Source organism: Vidua chalybeata, chromosome 1, assembly GCF_026979565.1.
Source record: "Vidua chalybeata isolate OUT-0048 chromosome 1, bVidCha1 merged haplotype, whole genome shotgun sequence".
NCBI classification, from domain to species: domain Eukaryota; kingdom Metazoa; phylum Chordata; class Aves; order Passeriformes; family Viduidae; genus Vidua; species Vidua chalybeata.
In genome coordinates, this window is record NC_071530.1 from 48,241,280 (window position 1) to 48,263,790 (window position 22,511).

The 22,511-nt window shown below is 38.4% G+C and overlaps 1 protein-coding gene across 2 annotated transcripts in view; it reads right to left on the reverse strand.

Annotated features, from left to right (window-relative positions):
• The window catches only part of STAC (SH3 and cysteine rich domain), a 69,039-nt gene extending 48,331 nt beyond the window's left edge, over nucleotides 1–20,708 (reverse strand). For both annotated transcript variants that reach the window (XM_053955939.1, XM_053955931.1), the window contains exon 1: nucleotides 20,592–20,708. In XM_053955939.1, the coding sequence (XP_053811914.1) occupies nucleotides 20,592–20,708 (117 nt within the window). The remainder of the gene's footprint in view (nucleotides 1–20,591) is intronic.
• Nucleotides 20,709–22,511: the final 1,803 nt, after the last annotated feature.

The window sequence follows — 22,511 nt, forward strand, 5'->3', positions numbered from 1 at the left end:
AATATTGGCAAAATTTAGCATTTTGTACAGCTAATTACAGAGTTCTACTGTTAAAAATACCTCTCAGATCAGCAGGTTTTATGCCCTTCATGCGTAAGAGAGAATATATAGGGCCATAGAAGATTGGCATCAGGTTTTAAGATCAGATCCAACTTTCCTTTCTCATATTAGGCTCATGAGAGAATTTGAAATGGGGCAATGGTATGTGATTGTTTACTCAGGAAAAGCTGGCCCAAGGAAGGGCAAGGGCTGGTTGTTGTACATATTGTATAAACTATAAAACCATAAAAGCTTAAGTAATTATTAGACTGCAGTCGAGTAAGCATTACTTCCCTTACTTAAATATCACCATCTCCTCATTTTGAAATTTGCTGTGGATTATCCTCATTCTTTTACTGCCAGATTTCAAATGTAATTAAATACAGGTAATATGTAATGTAATATACGTCTGATTTTGGTGTGCTGTAAACTGAATTAAAGCACTTGGGATGCCACAGATGCTAAAACATTCGCCTGAGGTGGAAATCAAATATTTCAATAGAGAGGAACGTATGCAAATTTTATTATTTACACTTTATTTCTGCAGAGTGAATGAGTCCAAAGTTAAACCTTACAAAGAAACATTACAGAACTTTGTGAAAAAACCCTGCAGCTAGGGTTGTTCTACACTCAATAATTCAACTCTTCAGTGAAAAATCATGTATTGAGACTGAAACAACCCCTAAACCAAGTACAAGAAGGCTTTAAGAAACATTTTTGAAATAAATCTCCTAAGACTTTCATATTTTCTCCGTTGTGAGCAAGGCTACAATTTAGCTTTCATTTAAATAAAAATAACATTCCCAATAGCACAGGAGGTTTTCTAGACTTGTGGTAGCATCATGAGACTTCACAATGTTGACACTTCAGAAACATGAGCCCTTGATATTAAAGCCAGGATGTTCCTGTGATTTGAAACTAGAGTAAGGGAAAAATCTTTGTTTCTAGTTAAAAGCTGTTTATCAGTCACACAGATTCTCAGTGACTGCACATACTAACCCCACAGGCAAGGCAGAGATAAGTGTAATAGCTCAACCTCAGAGCTTGATTAATCTTTTTTTCTGTATCTTGCAGCACAATCTCAATTTTCCTCCAAGTTACTGAATGTTCAAGCTTCGAGGGATCAGGAAGCTCTGTTACCAGCACTCCTCCATTCCTAATTCCCCTATACTACAACTCTTTAGCTGCTGTAAGCAGAAAACAGAAGGTAGCAGAAGAACAGCTATTCAAATTCATTGCTAGTGTTAGCTACGTGTCACTGCTTTTGCTGTGAATGGGAATTGCACCTGCCCTCACTAGGACTTTATTTGATGTAATTGTTGGAACCACCCAATGCTTTTCTACAATTTTCATTTAAGAAGTTCCCACGAAAATCAGAAAGATGTGATTTGAGCTGTTTCATAATCCCTAGCTTTGCAATTACAAAGATATGCATCCACCCTTCAGAGTACTTTATTCAGGCTCCTAAGTGCTCCCTGATATCTAGGAACAATTTTCCCCTTGATTCTCCAGCTTGCCTACATTAGCAGTCAGCTCAGTAGAAGTGGATGGGAAGAATGAAGCAGGGGCTGCTGAGTGCCCAGCGTGAACACTTCAGGTGATTTCCCAACAGCCTTGGTCTTGTTGCCCTCTAGGTCACTGCTAGCCATCCCTGCCAGCAGCAGAGGCTCCTGGGGAGTGTGGGGCCAATGGCGAGATTGTTTTGTACATTTCCACTCAACTATTTTCCAGGAGAAATGAATAAATAAGTCCCACTTATCAACCCTAATTCACTGACTCACCATATAACCAAGCCCTTATTTTCAGACATCAGCTGTTTGCTATATTGCTACTGGACTAGCAATAAGAAAAAAAAAAAAAAAAAAATTGCTTGCTGTTCTCTATCCCTTTCTTTACACTGGTGTAAGAGTATCATTAGATTCATTGCAAGTAATTCAGGGTATAAACAGAGCTGGAATGAGCCATCAAGCCAGTTTGAATCCTGCAAGCCTTATAAAATGTAGCTATTTTGTTTAGTATGCAGACTAAAAATGCTCTGTCAACAGATTTCACTCTGCTGTGAGATAAACATCCACCTTCTGTAAGGAACCATTTTTTCTTCCTTGCAGCTTCTTCAAGTAAATTTCCAAATTATTTGACTCTCACATTGTTATAAAAGAATGACTTTAACACACATGGCTCAGATGATGTTGTGTAAATTTGCTAGAAAGAATGTCAGGTACAGGGGCTATTACCAAAGGGACTCAGAGCAGAAGTAGTTCAAATAAGGGAGAGAACAAAGCCTTGATGAATGGCATCTCCTCTACTGAGTACAGTCCATTTTCTGGGTCAAGGAACATTCAATTTGTATTAGCAACTCTCAGAACATACTTCAGTTGTTTACTTGCATTGTTGAAGGACTGGATGTTACCAGGGTGTAAGCTACCCTGGCGGCATTTCTGGGCTCCAGCTAGCTGTGCTGATCTAGAGCCAACAGGGAACCAGCTCAAACAGGATGGTTAGTGCTTACTTTTTGTGAGCACGAAGGCTAATGATTTTCTTAAAACTGAGAGATACAAAAGCAAGTGATTTTTAAGGACAGACAAGAGTGGATTTTTTACAGATTTTGAATTGAAAATGCTCTGCCTTGACATTTTAATGAGCAAAAATAAGATTATAACATGCCTAAAGGCAGTATGCAATTTCATAAACAATATGTGTGTTTGCCTGCTGATGAGAGGAGTACCATGTCTTATAACATTAACAAGATAAAAGGATATTTCTAATACTTAAGGGGTTGTATTGTTTATTGGCAAAGCACCTATGATAAAACTTGTAAGCAAACTGATTTCTTTTCTACCATCTTTCTAAAAAATAAATAGTCAAAATACTCTGCTAGTACAATTAGGTAAACTGATTTCAATTGTAGATGATTTATACAGTCTGAGAATCTGGCCCTGTCATGCAGATGTGTTTGCTCTAGCCAGCTCTCTTGGAAGCTGTATCCTTTTAATCCACTACAGACAAAGAGGGAGTGTTCATTATTGCAGAAACTGCTACGTATTATATTTGTGTATTTTCCCAAACAGATTGCTTAGCTGTTGTTAGAACAAACATGTTAGTGATGTAAAAAGTAAATAAGTCAAACTTTCTGCTTGAATATTGTCCTGAAATAGTCAGAGAGGAGACATTTTCCATAATACCTACCAATAATATTATTAGTGATTCATTAGGCACCTTCAGCTACTCTGGCTCTCTCAGCTCTGATCATTGTCCTCAGATTCTCCTCCCCATCTTATATTATTTTTTAAATCCACTCATGGATTCTCAGACCTCTTTAGAATACAAACCTTTCTAGGCAGGGTTCTTTCTGTGATTTTGTTTCACACATAGAATCCTAAATTACAATGAAATGCTCTGATTGACATGACAGAGCGTAGCAGCAAAAATCCTTGAAAGAGCCTCAGAGTTTGAAAGCATGAAATTTGAAGGGATGCCCAGGTGTCACTATCCCCACAAACGTCTCTGTGAATCCCATGTCCTCAGCCCTCTCCTGATGTACTACATCCTTGCCAGCTGTGCATTTGCATCTCTAGTTAGCAGACCTCAGAATTACCAAGAGGTCAGCCTGCACATGAAGCCAAACAGGCAGTTTGCTTAGCAGAGCTGTTCATTCTCTATGACTCTGGTTTGGTTTAAACCAAGCTAAATATTCACCCGGTGCTCAACAATTGCTCCTACACTTGATTTGAACTTATCCTACATTTCAATGTGTGTCACCACCTAATTCTTCAAGGAACCAGGACTGGCAAATATGTGAGGTAAACGTGAATAAAGTACATGAAGTTTTAAGGCCTGAAAATATGAAAAGTCTCCTATGTGATCTGAATTCCTTTATATATCTTCAAAATTCAGCATCACATATGACAGAATAAAGTAATGCAGTCCAGTGAGGGATAGATTTGAGGAAACACAATTTATTAAGTGCATCAATTGACATCAATTCTCAGGGAAATCCTTTTCTCTCTCTAGTATGTTCAGAACTGTCTAGTTAGTCCTAAGGCATAAAAAGGGTAGACACTCTATTAGATTTTCTATAATTGTGACATACCCTGAGCTCACGTTACCTTCCCTGCTAAATTATATTTTTATTGTAACTTCAAAAGATTCACAGCCATTTTAAAAGTTTAAAATAGTTTATAAAAAGGAGGAAGCATATGCAAAATAAATACTTGTATGAATGAAAGTGAAGAAAAATGCAAGGCTCTCATATTTTATATCTAACATAATTTTTGCTTTCATGTTTTTGAACAGCTCTATTTTGATGTATTCCTTTGATTTCTTTTAACCAAGCCATATTAGAAAGAGTAATCTAGAAAGAAAAGAGTACATATTACATTATCTTAATGAGGTCTAGTGTCTATAAGTATTTCTTCAAATTTCGTAACAGGTTTGATTCAAGTTTATTTTTCGTGGGGAAAATGCTTGTAATAACCCTAAACCATAGTTTGCATTCAGCCTGCTTCTAGCAGAGAATCTTTCTCAAATTTGCAGTATTTCAAGGTAGCAAGTCACAGTATCTTTCAGAGAATCTGTACTGTAGCTTTCCAAAGTTTGTAATCCAATTGACAAAAATCAGATTAACAGTCCCAAAAAAAGATCTACTGAGTTCACCGTGTTGAGCTCACTGATCATCAGTTATCTCTCCTTTGTCAACATGTGCATAAAACAAAACATTTTGCAAATCAGACTGAAGAGCCCTTCAGTCATTATCAAATATCAGGGTTGCTAAATATTTTGTCTCTTTGATCTCCCCTGCTGCCTCATCTAACAAAAGACAGGCTGCTTCTCTCAGGAGCAAAGACTACAAATCCTGTATCTGTATCCAGGATTCTATTCTCCCGGCTGCTAAATAACTGTTTCCACATGGGTGGCATCAGCTGCAGGACATCTTTTATAATTCAGGTAAGAAAGGTGTCTGGTGCAGACCTTTATGTAGCTCCCTTTCATAGTCTGACAATAGAAATGTCTCAGATTTTCCCTCCTGAAACCAAAATAAAAGTTCATAAAGAAAGCAAGAGATGGTTAGGAATAGTCCTTCCATTAAAAAAAAAAAAATCAGCCTGTACTTTCAATTTCAAGACAGGTAGATGTTTACAACGTCTTGTTTTTTACTTTGGGGTCCACCTCAGGCACCTGGTTGCTAAGCAGCCAGTCATCTCCATACTTTTTCTCTATCAGGATGTTGTTATCTCTTGCCTCTGGATGTAGAAGGCATTTGGACTGTTATCTCTGAGGTCCCTCCTGGGAATCCCATATTTTGCATCTCTTTTTGGACAGCTCTTTTCCATTTCAGCTCTTAAATGGAACACTGATTCCCCTTTGGTAACTCCTAATTCAGTCATTTATTAATCTTTGCTGTGGTGGATGTGGCACAATGAAATTTTGAGATTAAAAGGCTGGGTTTCAGAGAGATGTAAATCCAGGCAGCCCCGCTGAGGTGAATGAAGCTACGCTGGTGACTACCTGCTGAGAGTCGTGCAGGTTGATAGTAATAGGACCTGAGTTTTGTTTCTTTTCCTTCTCATGAATAATCTGGAGCAAATGTGATTGTGAATGTAAGATTAATCATCCTTGACTGTATGTCATGTCTGTACCTTATGAAATGTGCATTTCCCCTGTTGATCTTATGCCTCAGTATGACACCCTTGGACCTCAAAAAAAAAAAAAAACCGAAAGCACAACAGTGTTCTGCTAAAAAATGCTGGGCTACGTACAGCAATATTTTCCACTACTATGTTTTATCCATTTTATTTCCTTTTTTTTCTTTTATTTTTCATTAACAGAGCTGTTTTATAATACTTTAAATGGTAGTTTATCCCGTGAAGCAAATATGGAAATACAACTTGCAGAGAGGCTGATACTAACTGAGGGCAAATTAGCATGAACACCACAACCCACATACTGAATTATCACATTTGTGTCATCTTAAAACAAAAAGAAGTCTGAGATCTGCTGGGAGTTGTTATAGTTAATACTCTGTCAGTGTTTCCACTCTTACTTCTGGGGCTCAAAACTTACACTGTTAAAATTGCTTTGCAATGAAAACATGTAAGTGCTCAGCTCTACAACAAAATAATTGTCATTGGGCCAAATCTTAAAGGTCTTTGCTTACCACTAACTCCCACTGACTTCAGTGAGCATGTACCCTGAGTAAAGGCTCGGGGTTTGGATGGGTTATTGGAGGGTTTTTTTTGTTGTTTGTATGTTTTGAAATAATACTTTTTTTTAATTGTTTTATACTGTGCATTAAAACTAAAGGATTTCTGCATGCAGCATGAAAAACCACCTGGCCACATTTGACATTCTGCTACCTGGCTGACTTTATCTAACTTTTCAACTCCCTCCTCTTTTTCTTAAACTGCTTTTCTAAACTGTGCTGCTCCACAACCAAATACAGATAGATCCAGGTGACATTATGCTTCTGCTTCTTCTGTCCTTCCTAGACACTTGTATCAATTCATACTTTGTGTGAATATATTCTGTCCAATTCTTGCCTAGCTTCTGTGCTTTAACTTTGAGATTATATTACTTTGGTTTTCAGTTAAAGAAAGAGCTAGAACACAATGCCAGAATTTGGGTGCTGTATTTCACCCAATATCTATTGGCTTAATAGAAGCCCACAGGACAATATTTTGTCTTATACAATCCCACAGGTTTCTTCACTCCTTTCTTTGCTGCCTGTTCACAAATAGGGATTCAGATCCAAATTTTACAACTTGTTTTCATGTTTCCATTTCAAACCCTTCTCAGTGAGAGATGGCATAGAAACTTACACCTTACAGAATATTAGCAGTGTTTGTTGGTTTCCTTCCAATTTTTCTTTTTCATGGTTCCCTTCCTCTTCTTAAGCATAGTTTTGCAATCTGGTAGCAAATTTGCTGCCTTCTATCTTCCCTTTGCCCCTCCTGAAGACTAACAATGTCTCATCATGTGAACACTGCTTCTTGCCAGCCCCTCAGGAAGCCAGGGCATTTGGCCATCCCGGCAGTGCGAGTTCAGACTCCACAAGTCTAACAGGATCCATATGGTCACACCATCCTGGTGCACACTGCTGCCCTGAAACCACTCTGGCATGAAGTCCTGGATCTGGGGGCAGAGCTGATAGCACTTGAGGAGCAAAGCTAATTAATCCTCTGGGCTTCTTCATGCTTTACCTGGGTACCCACAGGGTGTCCTTTGTCTCGTATTTTCAGTTCTTAAGTCCTATAGCAGCTACCACATACATAACAAATGCTGTGTCAACTAAACTTTTTCTACCTTGATAACATTTTCCTTGTCATTTGTTCTGTATCCAGTTATCTTACTGTCCACCATGACAAAGATATGCTTATTTTCAGATCCAGTGCAGATCTGGAACATTTTCCATTAAAATTCTTCTCAAAGTGCAATAAAGTATGCATTTATTATCCCTTTAAACAAATCTACTCTAGTAGATCTCTAATTTTCAAAAAGCATTTAAAAAAAATTTGGGAAAATTATGCTTGTAGTACCAGTTTCCAATGAATCTGTTACTGTGACAGAAAATTTCCATCTAACTCTGTCTTTTGTCTTTTTGTTATGATTTTTTAGTCATGCCAAGCAAAAACTGCATTCAATGTCCTACATAAAGAATAGGCCAATCCTCCACATGGAAAATCTGTTTAACTTGGTGATGATACTGTCATACAGATGACACACAGTTACTTGGCACTTCATGGAGACATTTGAAGGCCTAAACACTGCTTCAAAAAGTTGACAATGTAAACACGTATATTTGGAGATGTTAATTAGCAGGAGTTGTTAAGTATGAGATTTATGATCTATCTTTGACTCCTTTTGCTCAGGCTAATCCATTTCTTTTATATTTTTTTTCCTAAACCTCCAAGCTGCTGAACATATCTTCAGCCAGCTACTGTTTCAAGATCAACCCTGCAAAACAAAACCATTTTATTTTTATCCTCACCAGCTGCACAGTTTTCCTTCTCAAATTACCTCTGTCAAAATTTCAAGATTATAATGACTGAACTGTAAAAATGTGGTTTCATACTGAGATAGAGGGCTTCATGTAAAAAGATAGTTACATACAGGATATAATATGTAGAAAGGTAGAGAATTAAAGACTATAAATCTTTCCAAAGAACTGCATTTTTTTTTTTCTATTAAGACTTTTTTTAAAGTTCCTCAAAACTCTCTAAAGTTAAACTGTTGCTAATGAAATCTTGCACATGAACTTCTAATAATTGTAATAATGTTTTGGAAAAAAAAGCTTGTAATACTTTGTTAGGTGAACACACAATGTTGTGCTCACCTAATAAATGAAGCTTCCTAATTTTGCTGTTGTAAGAGAAAAGAGCTGTTGTCATTGACATAAGTTACCAATTATTTAATTTAATAAGAGTTACTGCTTTGATAGGAAAGTCAGGGATCTTGAACCAGTAAAACTGTAAAGCCTTGTCTGACAAAAATAATATCTGTAACTTCAAAAGGAACAGCATATTGCATGGGGCTGCATGAGGGACTCAGGCAGGCAGGAAAGCAGGGACACAGAAGGAAGAAGAAAGGAAAGTCAAGATAATAGAAAGAGTTTTAAAGAATGTGAATATGAGTCCTATGAAAGTGCGGGGTTTTTCCATTAAGTGCTTTCCTTTTTTCTCATCTATTCTACTGTTAGAGTAGGTGCAATTCCTGAATTCTTGATATTAGCTGAGTAACGCTGACTTATAAGGCATATGAAATATTACAGCAGAAATACAGTTAATGTCTACTGCTGAACTAAAGAGCAAGTGCAGTGCTAAATTCTGAAAATTTATATCAATTTTCTCCCATCAATTGCTTTTTTTTTATATGCAGCAGAGTCTATGTGTAGGACTGTACTGGAGAGATATTAACTCATGGAAAGGAGATTTTTTTCTTTCTAGAATTCAGCAGCTGGTAGTAAAGATAAAATGACATTACCTCTATTGCTACTTCAGGAATATTGTATTTATTACAGTGTGTTCCCTACAATGCCAGAAAAAAAATAGGTGACCTTTCTCATCTTGTTTAAAAAAGAACTGATGCTTTTTTGACCAGACTGAGTGGCTACTTCTTATGGCCAGCATCTTGTCATAGTTGCATTCTCCTCTGAGGAAAATCACTCTGTTAAGATTTTTCATTTAATGTTTGACTGTCATTTTTTTTGGACCTTTACAAAATGTTTTTAATTTGTCTACATTCTAGCAGGATTTGGGTAGGTCTATTACAGCTGTTGGCATTCATAATCTCTAAGGAAGATGTCCACAGCATTTTTCTTGGATGCCAGGCAGGTACTGCTAAAAAAGCCAGTGCTGTTGAAGGGCAGAATTTCAGCCTGAGGAAGTCTGTGGGAATTAAGCTTCTGGGGAAGGCAGGAGCTCAAAAGACCTTCAGCAGCAGTGCATTTGAAAAGGGCTGTTTTGAGTAGCCCTGGTCCTCAGCTACCTACCCCAAAAGGAGGGGACAAGATGGGAAAACAAGGAAAAGGGCTTTATTTCTTCTCCATAAGGAATGATTTGTATTATTTCTTTGTTCAGGTTTTAAATTTGTGTATAGTTTCCTGCATGGACATACAAAGACATGATGAGGTTACATCAAGGGATAAATAGGTATCCACACATGAGGAACAGGCCATGTAAAACCGTAAAATGAGGAAATTAAATGCAGCTGAAGGCACTCCTCTGTGAATAATACAAGTACAGCTTGAGTATAAGTGAAAGGGAAAGTACAAACTGTGGGGTTTGCTTTTTTTCCAAGCGTACCTATGTCATGAGTGTCAGCAGCCACACAGTGTTTATGAAAGGTCATTTTCCCTAACAGAAGAACCACCGCCCATTTTCTTAACAGAAATCTCTAAACTTGGCTAAGCCTGGAAACATGGAAGCCTTTCCTGTAAAGACTCATTGTATCAGAGAGCCTGGTCATTGTTTAAAGCATTAGTGTGAGAAGAGGAACAGAGAAACCTTGAAAGGCAGAGTGTGAGTGGGTGAGGTAGCACAAAAGTTAACTGTTTCCCTGGAACTTCAATGGTCAGGAGGATGAAATCCATTTGTCATTATAACCAGCTACAGATCTAGGTAGATCTAACTGCTGTGAACCTGCCAAAGACTCATGCGTGCCTATACTTTGTGAAACAGGTACATGATTCATCTTGGGACTACAGCTTAACAGCAGCACCTCACATTCTGAAGCCTGGATAGACTCACACTTTTCTCACTTTTTCTCATCGGTGTATAACTTTCCATTATAGGACTGTCTGCAAACAACAGTTTTGCTTAGCAAAAATTTTCAAAGTTTGAATGATTTTGCTCCACATAAAAAAAAATGATTTCGTTGGCATAAAGACAAAAATTATTTTGTTGACATAAAAAAACCAACCAAACAAACAAAAAAAAAAACCCCTAAAACAAAAACAACTGCAGCTTTTCAGCATGTCTTTGAGAGACCTGTGGGCAGGAGAGAAGAAAGTCAGACAGACTAGCCATGCAGGGGAACAGACAGCTGACCAGTCTTTGTAGGCAAGGTTCAAGACCTCACTCTGACAGAATCTCAGTGGTGTTCACCTTACTTAAATTTGAGCTTTTAACTCAGCTGTAGCTGCCTCCTCTGGTCAATGGAAAAAAGATTTCTGCTCAGAGGGGCTAATTTAGATCACACAAAGCATGCTTTTCCTCTAAGTCATGTTTGATAAAACAATTTTGGTCTGCGTTCCACTTATAACAGAGGGGGACTGAACTACTAACTTACCTGCCTATAGTTGGTCTCTAATTACAGGTGAAGCTGTACAATGTAACCTAGGATGCTTTTTTTCCCTCCTTTTTTGTCTGGAAATTTCGATTGCAATCAGGGAAAGCTCCTTAGCAAAAGTTTACACAATTAAGAAACTGAACAAATCCTCAGGACCAGATGTTTTGACATTGAAAAATAAGCAGTGGTTTTTTTTTTTTTTTTTTGTTTTTTTTTTTTTTTTTTTTTTTTTTTTTTTTTTGTTTTTTGTTTTTTTTGTTTTTTTTTAAGCATGCATTTCACTGGAATGCTCATTATCAGAAATATTTGGCAAATCATTACAAGTCACCTTATGTTTACTTGTAAATTATTCCTTAATTAAATAATTTAAATTAAAAGATAATGTGTGAACATAAGTGAGAAATTATCTAATATCACTTATAAATAATATAAATAAGTACACTATGAGATACAACAATTCTCAATTTAACTGCACAGCAGTCAGGGACACTGATAAGTTTACCATGCTTAATGTTTTGTTTACTTGTGAGCATAGAGATGCCCAGTCCAAGGCCATTTCTCACTGTATGCACAAAGGCAAGAGTGGCTGGGTCAGGGCTTTTAGACTCTCATTTCAATCTTAAGATATTTTGATTCTGGGAACCACAGCAATTAAACCAGCACTGCCAGAAAACACTGGCAAATCAAATATGAATAGTATACCTATATAAATGACATTTTAGAAGGTGACTTGTTTGCATCACACCAGAAGTCTGACCCTTGTTTGACAAAACATGATGAATGAGCTATGAATGAGCAATTTTTGAAAAGAAAAAAAAAAAAAAGAAAAAAAAAGTTGAATACTGAGGTAATGGCCATTTGTCTGTAAGATCATATTTAACAGTATTTGCTATAAGTCTGTCAGGTTGACTTTGCTCTCTTGCCTGTAGCTGTGCCTCCAAAGCATACATTTCTTTGTCTTACTCTGATGAAAAAGTGAAAAAATATTCTAAATGCAGATTTTAATAGCTCTGTGAACACCAGTTTATAGTAATTTTTCTCCTTTCTTAGTTAAGCCTCATCATCAGTTACTGTAGGTCAACTTCATTTTCCTTTTCTATTCAGAATACTAGACTGCTAAAATGATCTTTATTAATAAAGCAGTGCATGTGTGGCATTTTAATAAAGCTTTTAAATGGCACTCAGAGATGGAGCACATTATGTCTACAAAAAAAGAAAAGCATTAAAGTTGTTGCTGTTACTCACCTAAAGGACTGCAATCCCATATTGAACTTGCAGCCTCCTGTGGCTGGGAAATACCTCTGTCTCACAATTATTCATGCTATGGTATTTTTAACACCACTGCAGCCCCTAAACAGAAACACTTTCATTTGACAGTACTTAGCAAACTACTCTCATCACTTAAAAACAGATCAGCTAAGACATGCTGACCTGTCAGGGAGAAAAATTCCATGAACCTCTAGTAATGTGAGACTACAGACATGAAACTCATTTTATTTTAATAAATAACAAGATGGGCAAGGCATTTGTCACATTTAACTGCTGATGTCAGAGACACAAGAAATTTGTTCTTTAGACATCCATTGTAAATCTATTTTACAGAGTTCCTGAGTTAAATTCCCTGACAAGGAGCATTTACTCTCTCAATTGGTCTACTGAATCAAAGGGAGTTTCCTCCAACAGAGGCATATGTCAAAGGAAAACAAACTCAAATTTTTAAAGTCACTCACACATAGATTTGTCATTTTCACAGCTGGTCCTCTTTGCTAATGGACATGCAAAGTTTGCTTATGCTTCAGCACTTTCCTGGGAAGTGCTTATTTAACACTGAATGACTGCTTGCCTATGCAACTGGAAGTTGTGCAGGACTGAGTACCGTGTTAAGAATATTCAACTCACGCTCACATCTGAAAGCCTAGTCCTCTGCTTGACAAACATGAGTATAAATGTATCAAATATGCAATCTTATACCCATCAGGAGTATGCAGCAATGGCTCCTAGGCAGTAGGAGAAATCCTTGTCATACAAAGAATTACAGTTTTCTATCAAGTGGTTATGACTTACTTGAATTGAAATTAAATAAAGTGCACAGGAAAAATGAACCTCTAAGCCATGTTTTGGATTTCAAAAATCCAAAATTGATGTGCTCCATTACCCTGAAGAAATTCCAGGCCTTCAGCACTCTCAGACACTTAGAGGCATATTTTAGATCGTATCACTCTTTGGAGTGTGACACAGAAGGACCCTAACTAGTAACTGTAGGAAAGTTTAAATGTCTCAGCAGTCATCTGGAAAGCAGCAGAGCTATCTTGAATGTGCTTGGATGTGTAAGAGACTCATAATTTCTCCAAAGCTGTTAATACTAATACTAATGCTATGAAATGAAGATAAATAAAAAGACTGTGTGAATGTGTGCTCTTGGAAAACTGCATGAAAATAGTTACCTCAAAAAGGAAATTTGGACTAAGAAAAGAGTTTACAAAGAAGGTGGGGAGGGGAACAAGAGAAAGGAAAAAAGTAAAACAAATGCTGTGGAAGTAAAACTGGACATTTTAAGCACAGTTCCTTAGGTCAAAGGATATTAATTGGGTGAGTCCTTTGAAAATATATTTTAGGAGATGTCAATGGACAGATTTGGGCTGGGGAAAGAAAAAGGCTGTGGTACAGTAAGGACAGGATAAAAGGCTGGTTTGGACCTTCAGCAAACACTTCAGCTTACATTCTTCCCAGAACCATGATCCTGAGGAAAAACAACTGGAACAATGGGAAAGAGATCACAGAAATTTATGGCATGACATTAAAACAGCAGTTTAATGTGTCTGTTGAGGTGAAAGGGAGAAAAGAAACTAGTTAAACTCTGTTATAAAATTTTACTTTGAAAGTCTAGAAGCAAGTTTCCTTAACAAGCTTTATCAAGACAGAAATGATGTAAAGTGAAACGGAGGTCTCTGTTGAGAGGCAGAAAATGTGATCCCAGCAAATAAAGATTTGTAGATCTGAACTCAACAGAATTCGACAAAACCGAATCAAAATGAAACAATAAAAAAGAGAAATCCTCCTAGATTAGTTGTTATGAATAAAATGAACAATTTTCTAGACAATTTTCTAGAAAATGTATTAGGTCAAAGGTAGACTGTGTCTACTTGGATTTCATTTAAATTATTGAATACACTGCTGAAAGGGAATCTATTAGCAAAGATAGAAAAGAAGGAAAGTTGTGAATAAGTTTTATGGAAAGTTCAGTGGGAGATGAATACTGTTGAAAGGAGAGGTTGAGGATTGGTCATTGGTGGAGTTCTTCAAAGAACAACACTGACATAGTTTTAAGGTCAGTATTGCTCTCTCTAGTTTTATGACTGGATTTTTTGCAAAGATTACGCAGGTCATAAGGCCATTTCCCTCTGGCATTGCTGAGGAATACATTTAGCACAGACAGCTCTGTGTGCAGCTGCAGACCGAGCTCTGGGTGGCAGGACCCCAGGCAAGACTGTGAACTGATGATCCTTTGCATAACAAAGGGTATGGGGACCTGTGGCATAGCCTGGTGACCAGACACTCGGACACACAGCAAGAGCCGAGGACTCCAGACTTTCCCACACTTACCTGTACAGGTGTAAACCCCCAGGCCTTCCTGGGAGGCAACTGCCTCAAGCTGTTATTTTGCTATTGCACCGTGATTAAATTGTTTTAAGGATCGAAACATCTGAGACTGTGCTATAGGAAATCTGGGGTCAAGTGAGTAAGGAAGCCTGGTGTGACTGTGTGAGTGTGGGATGTGAAGCTGGGAAGCGGCCTTGGTCCCAGCTTGGGTGGTCTGAGAGGGACTTGCCAGAGTGGCTCCTGGATAGTCAGGTGGGGAAGTTTCTTTAAAATGAGATGGGAGGCATTGTCACATATGAGGAGGCCTGGATCTTGAGGGATAGAGTCAGGGAAATGTGATGAAGTTCAGCTCTGGAAATGCAAACTTCTGTGCCTGCGACCTGATTCAAACCCCTGCAGATGAGGACAGATAAATGTATCCTGGCTGGATCCCCTGGAAATTCCAGAAAAATAGAATGGAGACCTCTGTTCCACCAAGGGGTGTCTAAGAGACATAAATGTTAGAAGCAAGGTTTCTGGGAATTAATGGTACTGTACTCTCATAGAGAATACCATTCACAAACTCAGTCACTCTTTTTCAAGAAAGATTAGTCAATACTGAAATGGGGGCACTGCTCTGCTACCAGAATGAGATGAAGAATGGAGAGTTTATTTTCTGCCAGTCCAGATTATTTAGTATAAAAAAATTAAAGGCTGGTAAGAGATATGAAAGTCTATTATGTGACGGAAACCTGCACCAAGAATGGAAAGGAGATGTTTAAGCTAAAGCAATATTATTAAAATTACACTGCCACAAAAGCTGGAAAAAAAAATGGATACTGGAATTAGAAGAGGATGAAGCATAGAGGACATCCCTTAGCCATTATTAGACCATACAGGTGTTGGCAGAGCTTTTTAAAAGTAGTGGTAAAAGCTGAATTCAACAGAATTCATTTATGAAGAAGAATACAGTGGAAGAGACTGAGACAGTGGACTGAACTCTCTTCCAGCTGTGTAAATGATTTGTTTTGTTTCAGTGAAAATTTGCACTATTTAAAAATTTTTTTTCTTTTTTTTTACCACACGAGTCGAGTCATTTTTAGTTGTAGAAATGTAATAGATGTCTTCTCCATTTTGGCACCATTGAAAGTGTGAATAGAAGAGAATGAACTGATCACATTTCTATTTTGTCTTAGATATCTCAAAGTGCCTAGAAACTTATCTGACATATATATCACAGTAAAAACAATACCAGAGAGTTTCAATCAGAACAAGAGTAAGAAAGAAATGTCAAAATAAGTGCAAACAAAAGAATTAGTCTGCTGAGGAAACATTGGTAGGTTAGAATATTTCTTTCCTGCTTTAATTAAACTTTCCTTTACATAATTTGTTGCAAAACATGTAAAAAAACTTATTTCTTTCCCTTAGTCTTACCTTCACAGCATGTACTCACCATTTGATACAGAGGCATGGAAGTAACACTGAGAAAGAAAACTGTTCTTTCTTCCCCTTTTGTGGGATGTTTTTAAGCTGTTTGGTATTCCTTTGAAGACTACAGCAGTAGTTTACATGCTGGATATTTATCACTGGTGTGGGGGGTGAAATACTAACTGCACACCATACTCCCTGCCCTTTTAAAATATTGATGAGTAACCATCTATGGAGCCTCATAAAGTATTAACTCTTTAAGTGGGGAAGATCTCTGCTTAACAGCATAGCACAAGTTCTATGTGATTTAAATCCCACACAACCCAAAGAGTTTCAAGCTATTCATGTTAGTTCAAAATCCAACATTAACACCTGGTTTTGAACTTCAAGTAAACAATATTGCTCTATTGATCCAGCAGGACAGGTGTGTAAGTTCAGACTTCATGATCAATGTGGGGTTATTCATAAATGAAGTTCACATCTTGAACTTCAATGCTTAATCCTTTTATTTGCTTCCTACTCTTTTCAAATTCCATTTTATGTACTACTTATCAGGTTAGCTTATGTTGGAGCAACTGTTGCATCTCCTGAATTGCCATACTTGAATTTGAAGATAATGGTCTGCATTTCCCTGAATATTGTCCTCTAAGGTAGTCAATGTGTGAAAGTGTCACACTTACACTGACTCATTCATTTTTTGCAATACATAGTCCAGATACCATATGTATTTGGAGATCTAATTTATCATTTTTTCTTCAATTTTTTTAGCTGCTCAAATTACCGAGCTGACCTGAGTGCGAGCAATTTCTTTGACCCATGAATTTGTGGTTCAGTGGATAATTTTGAATCCTTCCAAAGAGGTGTGGTTACAGTACAACACAATTATAGCTGTATTTTATCAAATAAAGTAGATGGAAATGGGAAAACTATGGGGGAAAAAATTGGTCTTCACATAAATCCATCAATATTTTCAAATAAGTAACTTTCACATGACAGATTGCCTGCAATGGTACGGGCAGGACTTGATACCCCTTCTGAGGTATATGAGAAAGCCTGAAAGACTTTTAACATATTGACACAGAACTCTAATAGCTTGAAGATCAGCAGTGTTAATCTACCCAAGTGGCACTAGCTCAAACATTGTAGATGCTCAGGTGTCCCCTAAAACTTAAAAATGCTAAAGCAATTTTCAAAGATGACCCCATTGCCTAGGAATAGCTCAGCCATTGCTCACAGAAGAGTGATAACAATTTGATTCATAACTAAAGAAATGAGCAGAAATGGGCTCTTTCCTCTTCATATACAAAAGTCAGTAAGATAAAACAAGAATAAAGTTAGCAGAATGATATGCTAGCTACACCAAAATATAAAGAACTCATGCCATGTGTAGGATTCCTTTCTTTGGACACATATTCATTCAATTTTTAGTTTTCTTTACTAAATTCCAAGGTACATTTAGATAAAAGACATCAGAAATATGATCCCTACTGCCACTAGATTTCTGCTTATATTGCTAAGTTAGTGGTTAAATAAATGTGCAGTGTGTCTTTAATTGCTACCACCCAGAATAAATTTTCCCTCAGGATTCATTAACTAATGACTCCCTCCCTTGCTGAGTTGTAAATTTACAAAAGACTTTGGCAAACTAGTAATTTGCCCTCTTGGAAACCTGATGTAAATGTCCCGAACAGGTGGGAGCCATAACTACAACTACATGAATGTAAGAAATTTAGCAGTTGCATGTATTTGTGTGCTACCCTCCTAAAGTCATTCTCCTGGTAAACTTTAAAGTATCCGCTCAAGTCATACTGAGGTGTGAAGTAAATGTTTTCAAGAGCCAATAAATTAGTTTAATAAATTAATTATTATTTTTGCAAGATTCTTAGTCACTCAGACTTTAGTGTTTTTAGCACAGTATTATATACCTATAGTACCACAGTATGGCTCTTTCAACAGCCAGGGTGTGCTCACCTGCAACTATGCTTCTAATCCACAGGAAAAGGTGGTGGGAGGCTTTAGCATGTGTTTAAGAGTGAGCTGCTTTCCTGCAACAGAGGTGTGTGACTAACACATGAGAGTCATCCTTCCAAATTTCAGCTACTTGGTAGCAGCCTGAAGTTCTGCCTCTCAAACTCAATGCTACTCAGAAGTTGCAGTACCTGCTCCCTGTCATCTTCTAAGTATGCTCTGGAGGGTGCGAGATAAAACTAATTTCTGGACTTTAATATGAGCAGGGATTATGTGTCACCAATGTCTGATTACAGTGGACAGGAAGGAAGTTTGCAGCTATTAGTTCTGCATTATTCTTTTCAAAATTGCTTTTCTGCTGAAGTGTTTTCATAGGCATTTTGAAGGTTGTTATTATCCATGTTGGTTCTGTTTGCATATTTGGAGTCATAATAAATGGAGTGTTTTGCCACAGAAAAAAAATTGTCAAGTTTGAAGTGTTTTGACACAGAAAAAAGTTGTGGGCTAATTAGATACTGCACAAAGAGTTTTGCAGTAAATGCAGCACACATGAACTTGTTAATGTGGGCAGCAGAGAGTACCTGAAGAAAGTTTAGTTTTCTGTGAATGACAGGCTAGCTCCCTCAGCATGGGACACCATAGGATAAAAGCACTGACCTATGCTTCTGTCAGACTCTAGTTTCTGAAGTACCTTAGAAATAATCTTAGAAAATAAAAAAGCCTCCATAAACAATATTTTTATGAAATCACAGAATTTTTTCCATCCTACTGCTTCCTTGGACCAGAAAAAGAAAGCTTATTACCCCAGTGATCAGAAGTCTCTTTTGACTCTATCTATTGAAATGACAATACATCATGCTATCTGATTATATTTGCAGCTCTAAAATGTGAATACACAGATTATTTGTTTACTAAGAATATCTCTATCCAAGTAATGGCATCAGCTGCATGGTCATAGCTTTTGTCTATTCCAGTGTATTGCTTCAAATGCTCAAAAGACTGAAAAAAATTGATGAAGATAATGTTTGATTATAAACTAGTTTGCAGCCTATTTGTTCTCTGGCCAGATGTGCCTAATTCCTGATGTCATCCTTGGAAGCACATGGGTGCACAAACAGCAAAAGGGAACCCTCTGAGCAGCTCTTCACTTTCTCTGAGTTTTGGATCCATGCCAGTCTCTTTTGGGAACAGCATTCCATGACCCAGTGGGAAAGTCCCTCAAGCACCATTGTTATCAAGTGGCACATGGAGCTCCTTGGCCATTCTGGCACAGGGTGAGGATCACAGCTGGGATCATGGGGAGCACAAAGCCCACCAGGCCCCATGCACAGCCCAGAACTCTTGAGCAGCTGGTGCTGGCAGTGCGGTGAAGGCTGCAGGTACTTTTGGGACCTCACTATGGGCAAAGCTTTCCACTGCCCATATAACACTTCAGTAATTCCAGAGAAGTGGACTCAGGGGGGTGGGATGTAGGTACCATGTCTTTTTAGAGCCTGGGCTTATACCAATAATCCATTTACTTTTCATTTTCCATGAACCAGGGAGACTTCAGTAGAGCTAAATGTGTGTAGTGAATATTGTATGCTATTATTACTGGAAAAGCTCTTCTCTTTTAAACAGGTTGTATTACACAGGGAATACCTCAGCTCTCCTCCTTGGAGTATAGCTTCTAAATAAATACATAAATAAAGAAGCCCAAAGCCCGCATCAAAACTCTACCCACACAGACAGATAATTTGAGCTCACTCTCCAGAAAGTGGAAAGCTGTAACTGCAGAATAATGTAGCAGTCTTTCTATATTAGACTCAGGCAGCCACTGCCTTTAAACTCAGGCCAGCACAAGACCTTCCCTGATAAGCAGCTGTTTTGCTTACACCTCCTGAGGCTTTACCCACCTGTAAGCTCCTAGTGACAAGAACCTCCCTATTTTTACATGTTTACACAGCATCACTATGAAGTTCACAGAAAGATCTGTCAGGTGCTATCATGGTATCAGTCATAAGTAACAGAGGATCAATAAAAGCATATTATCCAAGTCAGCTGTAAGGAACTTTCATTGTGTAAGGTTACTACTTTACCTTTTACCTCTCTGTCTTCCAAGTAACACCCTGGCAGTCAGAAAAACTTTTCACATGCAAGTCAATTAAAAATTCAGAGGTCATGCCATTTGAGCTGAAAGTTGATTTTCAGTAACATAAGTTGAACCACACTGAAAAACTCACAAACAGAAAAAAGGCTGTGAAAACAAAAATCCTTTTCTGTGTGGTGTACATAAGGTTTGTTGTGGTAAAGCTGTGACTTATCCTCGTTTTAACAGACTCATTAAACAGTGAAAGTTCACTGGTGAGTCTGCCAGAGAAGTAAAGCCGGGTGAAATACCCCAAGCCCCCAGACAAAATTATTTTCTCTGAACCTTTGAGGAAAACAATTTTTTCCAACAAAAACCCTTTAAGTGATCTGATACTTGGTGTGAAAATAGCTAACAATGTCCACTGACAGCGATCCCCTCCCTGAGCCCTGTCACTACTCCAGGCTGTTACTATAACAAGGAGAAGAAAACACAGGCAAAAATCCACAAACCCAAACATCTCAGAAGGCAGGTATTTCCCCAGCTCAGGCTCCTGAGGTGACAGAGAGAATTCATAAGCAGGAGTGTCGGAGCAGGCACCGCAGTCAGAGGTGGCTCATTGCACTCTGCCGCTGATCCTGGCACAGGGCTCCAAATGAAAATCAAAGCAATACATTTCTTTTCAAAACAAAGAAAGAGGAAAAAAAAAATCTCATTCTCTGAGTACCTTTGATTCCTGGCTGGTAGTTGATGCTGGAGATGGGGGCTGCTCTGTGCTCTCCACTTCATTCTCTTTCTCCACACTGTCCACGCTGACTTCAGCCGTGCTGCTCGGAGGAATCATTTTACCTCTAAAACACTGCTACTATCAGGGGAAAAAAAAGCTACAGATCGTTCTTGCTTTTTTTCATTTAACGTCCTCTTTCTTCTCTGCTCTTCTAGAGCAAGTGAACTCCGACCGCTTGGTTTCACTATATTTGCCAGACTAGAATTCTCTGGATTTTCTTTTTTTCCCCCTTCTCCTCCTCCTTCCCCTCCTTCCTCCCTCCCCTTTGCTGTGCGATTGTGCTGCGAGGGAGTAAGTTATCGATGGTTCTGTAGGTCAGTTGTGTGCCTGCTTTTCCACGATACTCCTCCCCTCCATATGAAGCCTGGAGGTGTGGAACAGCGTCGTGACCGTCAGCCCCACAATCAGAGGGGAGTGAGCTGAAGCAGCAAGCCCAAGCCACGCACACAAGCACACACACAAAGACACAGACACAGACACACACATACAGAGACACACACACACACACATACAAACACACACACACACACACACACGGTGCTGGAGGGAGGAGTTGTATTTCTAATGCTGTGAATAGCTCTGGAGGAGCATGTGCTGTCATAGTAGTGAAAGAAAGTAACGTGTGCATTCACACACACACACACACACACACACACAAAAAAAAAAAAAAAAGGCAGGCAGTGAATATGACATTTGGAAGCATTTTACCTTTTAACAGACTGGCAAAGACAGAGTTGAAGGATACCCTTATATTCTTTCATGTCTTTTACTGAAGAAAAGGAAGCCTGGAAAAAGGCTCTAGAAAAAGACTCTTTTTCCTTGTCTCAGAGAAGATTATTTAAAATTCTAGCTACTCAGTGTCTCTAAGGATTCCACCTTGCCCACATCCCAAACTTGCTAGCAAATGACAAGACAGAGTCAGGGGAGCGTTACCTGTGGATCCACGTGTTCCTTGCTCCGCTCCCAGACAGGGAAGCCTAGCTCTGAGCCATGCACACGCAATCTGGGTCATCTGGAGCTCCCACTGTTATGCACATACTATACCTGTAGGTTGTCATAGTGATAACACTCCATCAGTCAGCAGCAGAGCAGAGGCAGCCATTGGGAAGAGCCTGTTGGCTTCCCCAGTGCCGTCATTCCTGAGGATGCAACCCCTGAAGTCACACTTGGGTCTGCTGTACTGCTGGCAGAAGGTCAGTGTGACTTTGCTGTCTGCCTCAGATTGCTTTATAATGCTTGAGGTTTTGCCTCTGATTTAAATCTGCTGCAAAGGTGCTTGTCAGCTCTCTTCCCTGCTGCATTGAGGTCTCTATTGAGAAAGGCTGAATGGATGTGCTTCCCACCAGATATGCCTTGCTGAGCGGGTGCCACTCCATATGGCTGGTAGAGATGATTTCTTTCATTTAAAGAAAACAGAAAAAAGCAACCCAAATATGTTTCTAATAGCAATAGCTACATCCTGGAAAGTAAGAAGAAAAAGAATAGTTGTTTAGTGGATCTATACAGGTGTTTGGAGGTGATTTGATCAGATCTAAGTCAGAGATGATCTTTAGTACCTTTTAGCTCTGGGAGAGGACACCAGACTTCCCTCTGGCCCCATCTCTTAGAAACACAATTGCTACTTGGAGATGCCTTGCAGGCCCCCTTCACCTCAAATAATCAGTGTATGAAAGTGAAAGCAAGTTTACAAGATAGTATGGGTTATACAGATGAAAGCCAGAGCAGAAATTGCCCTGCAGCCTCTGTATTCTTAATAACTATGCAGAAGCCAGGAAATAATTCAGCCTCTCTTTGAATCCCCAGTGAATCATCAGGAATAGAACTTAGATGGGGAAAAGATATTTATGTTTTTGAAACAGA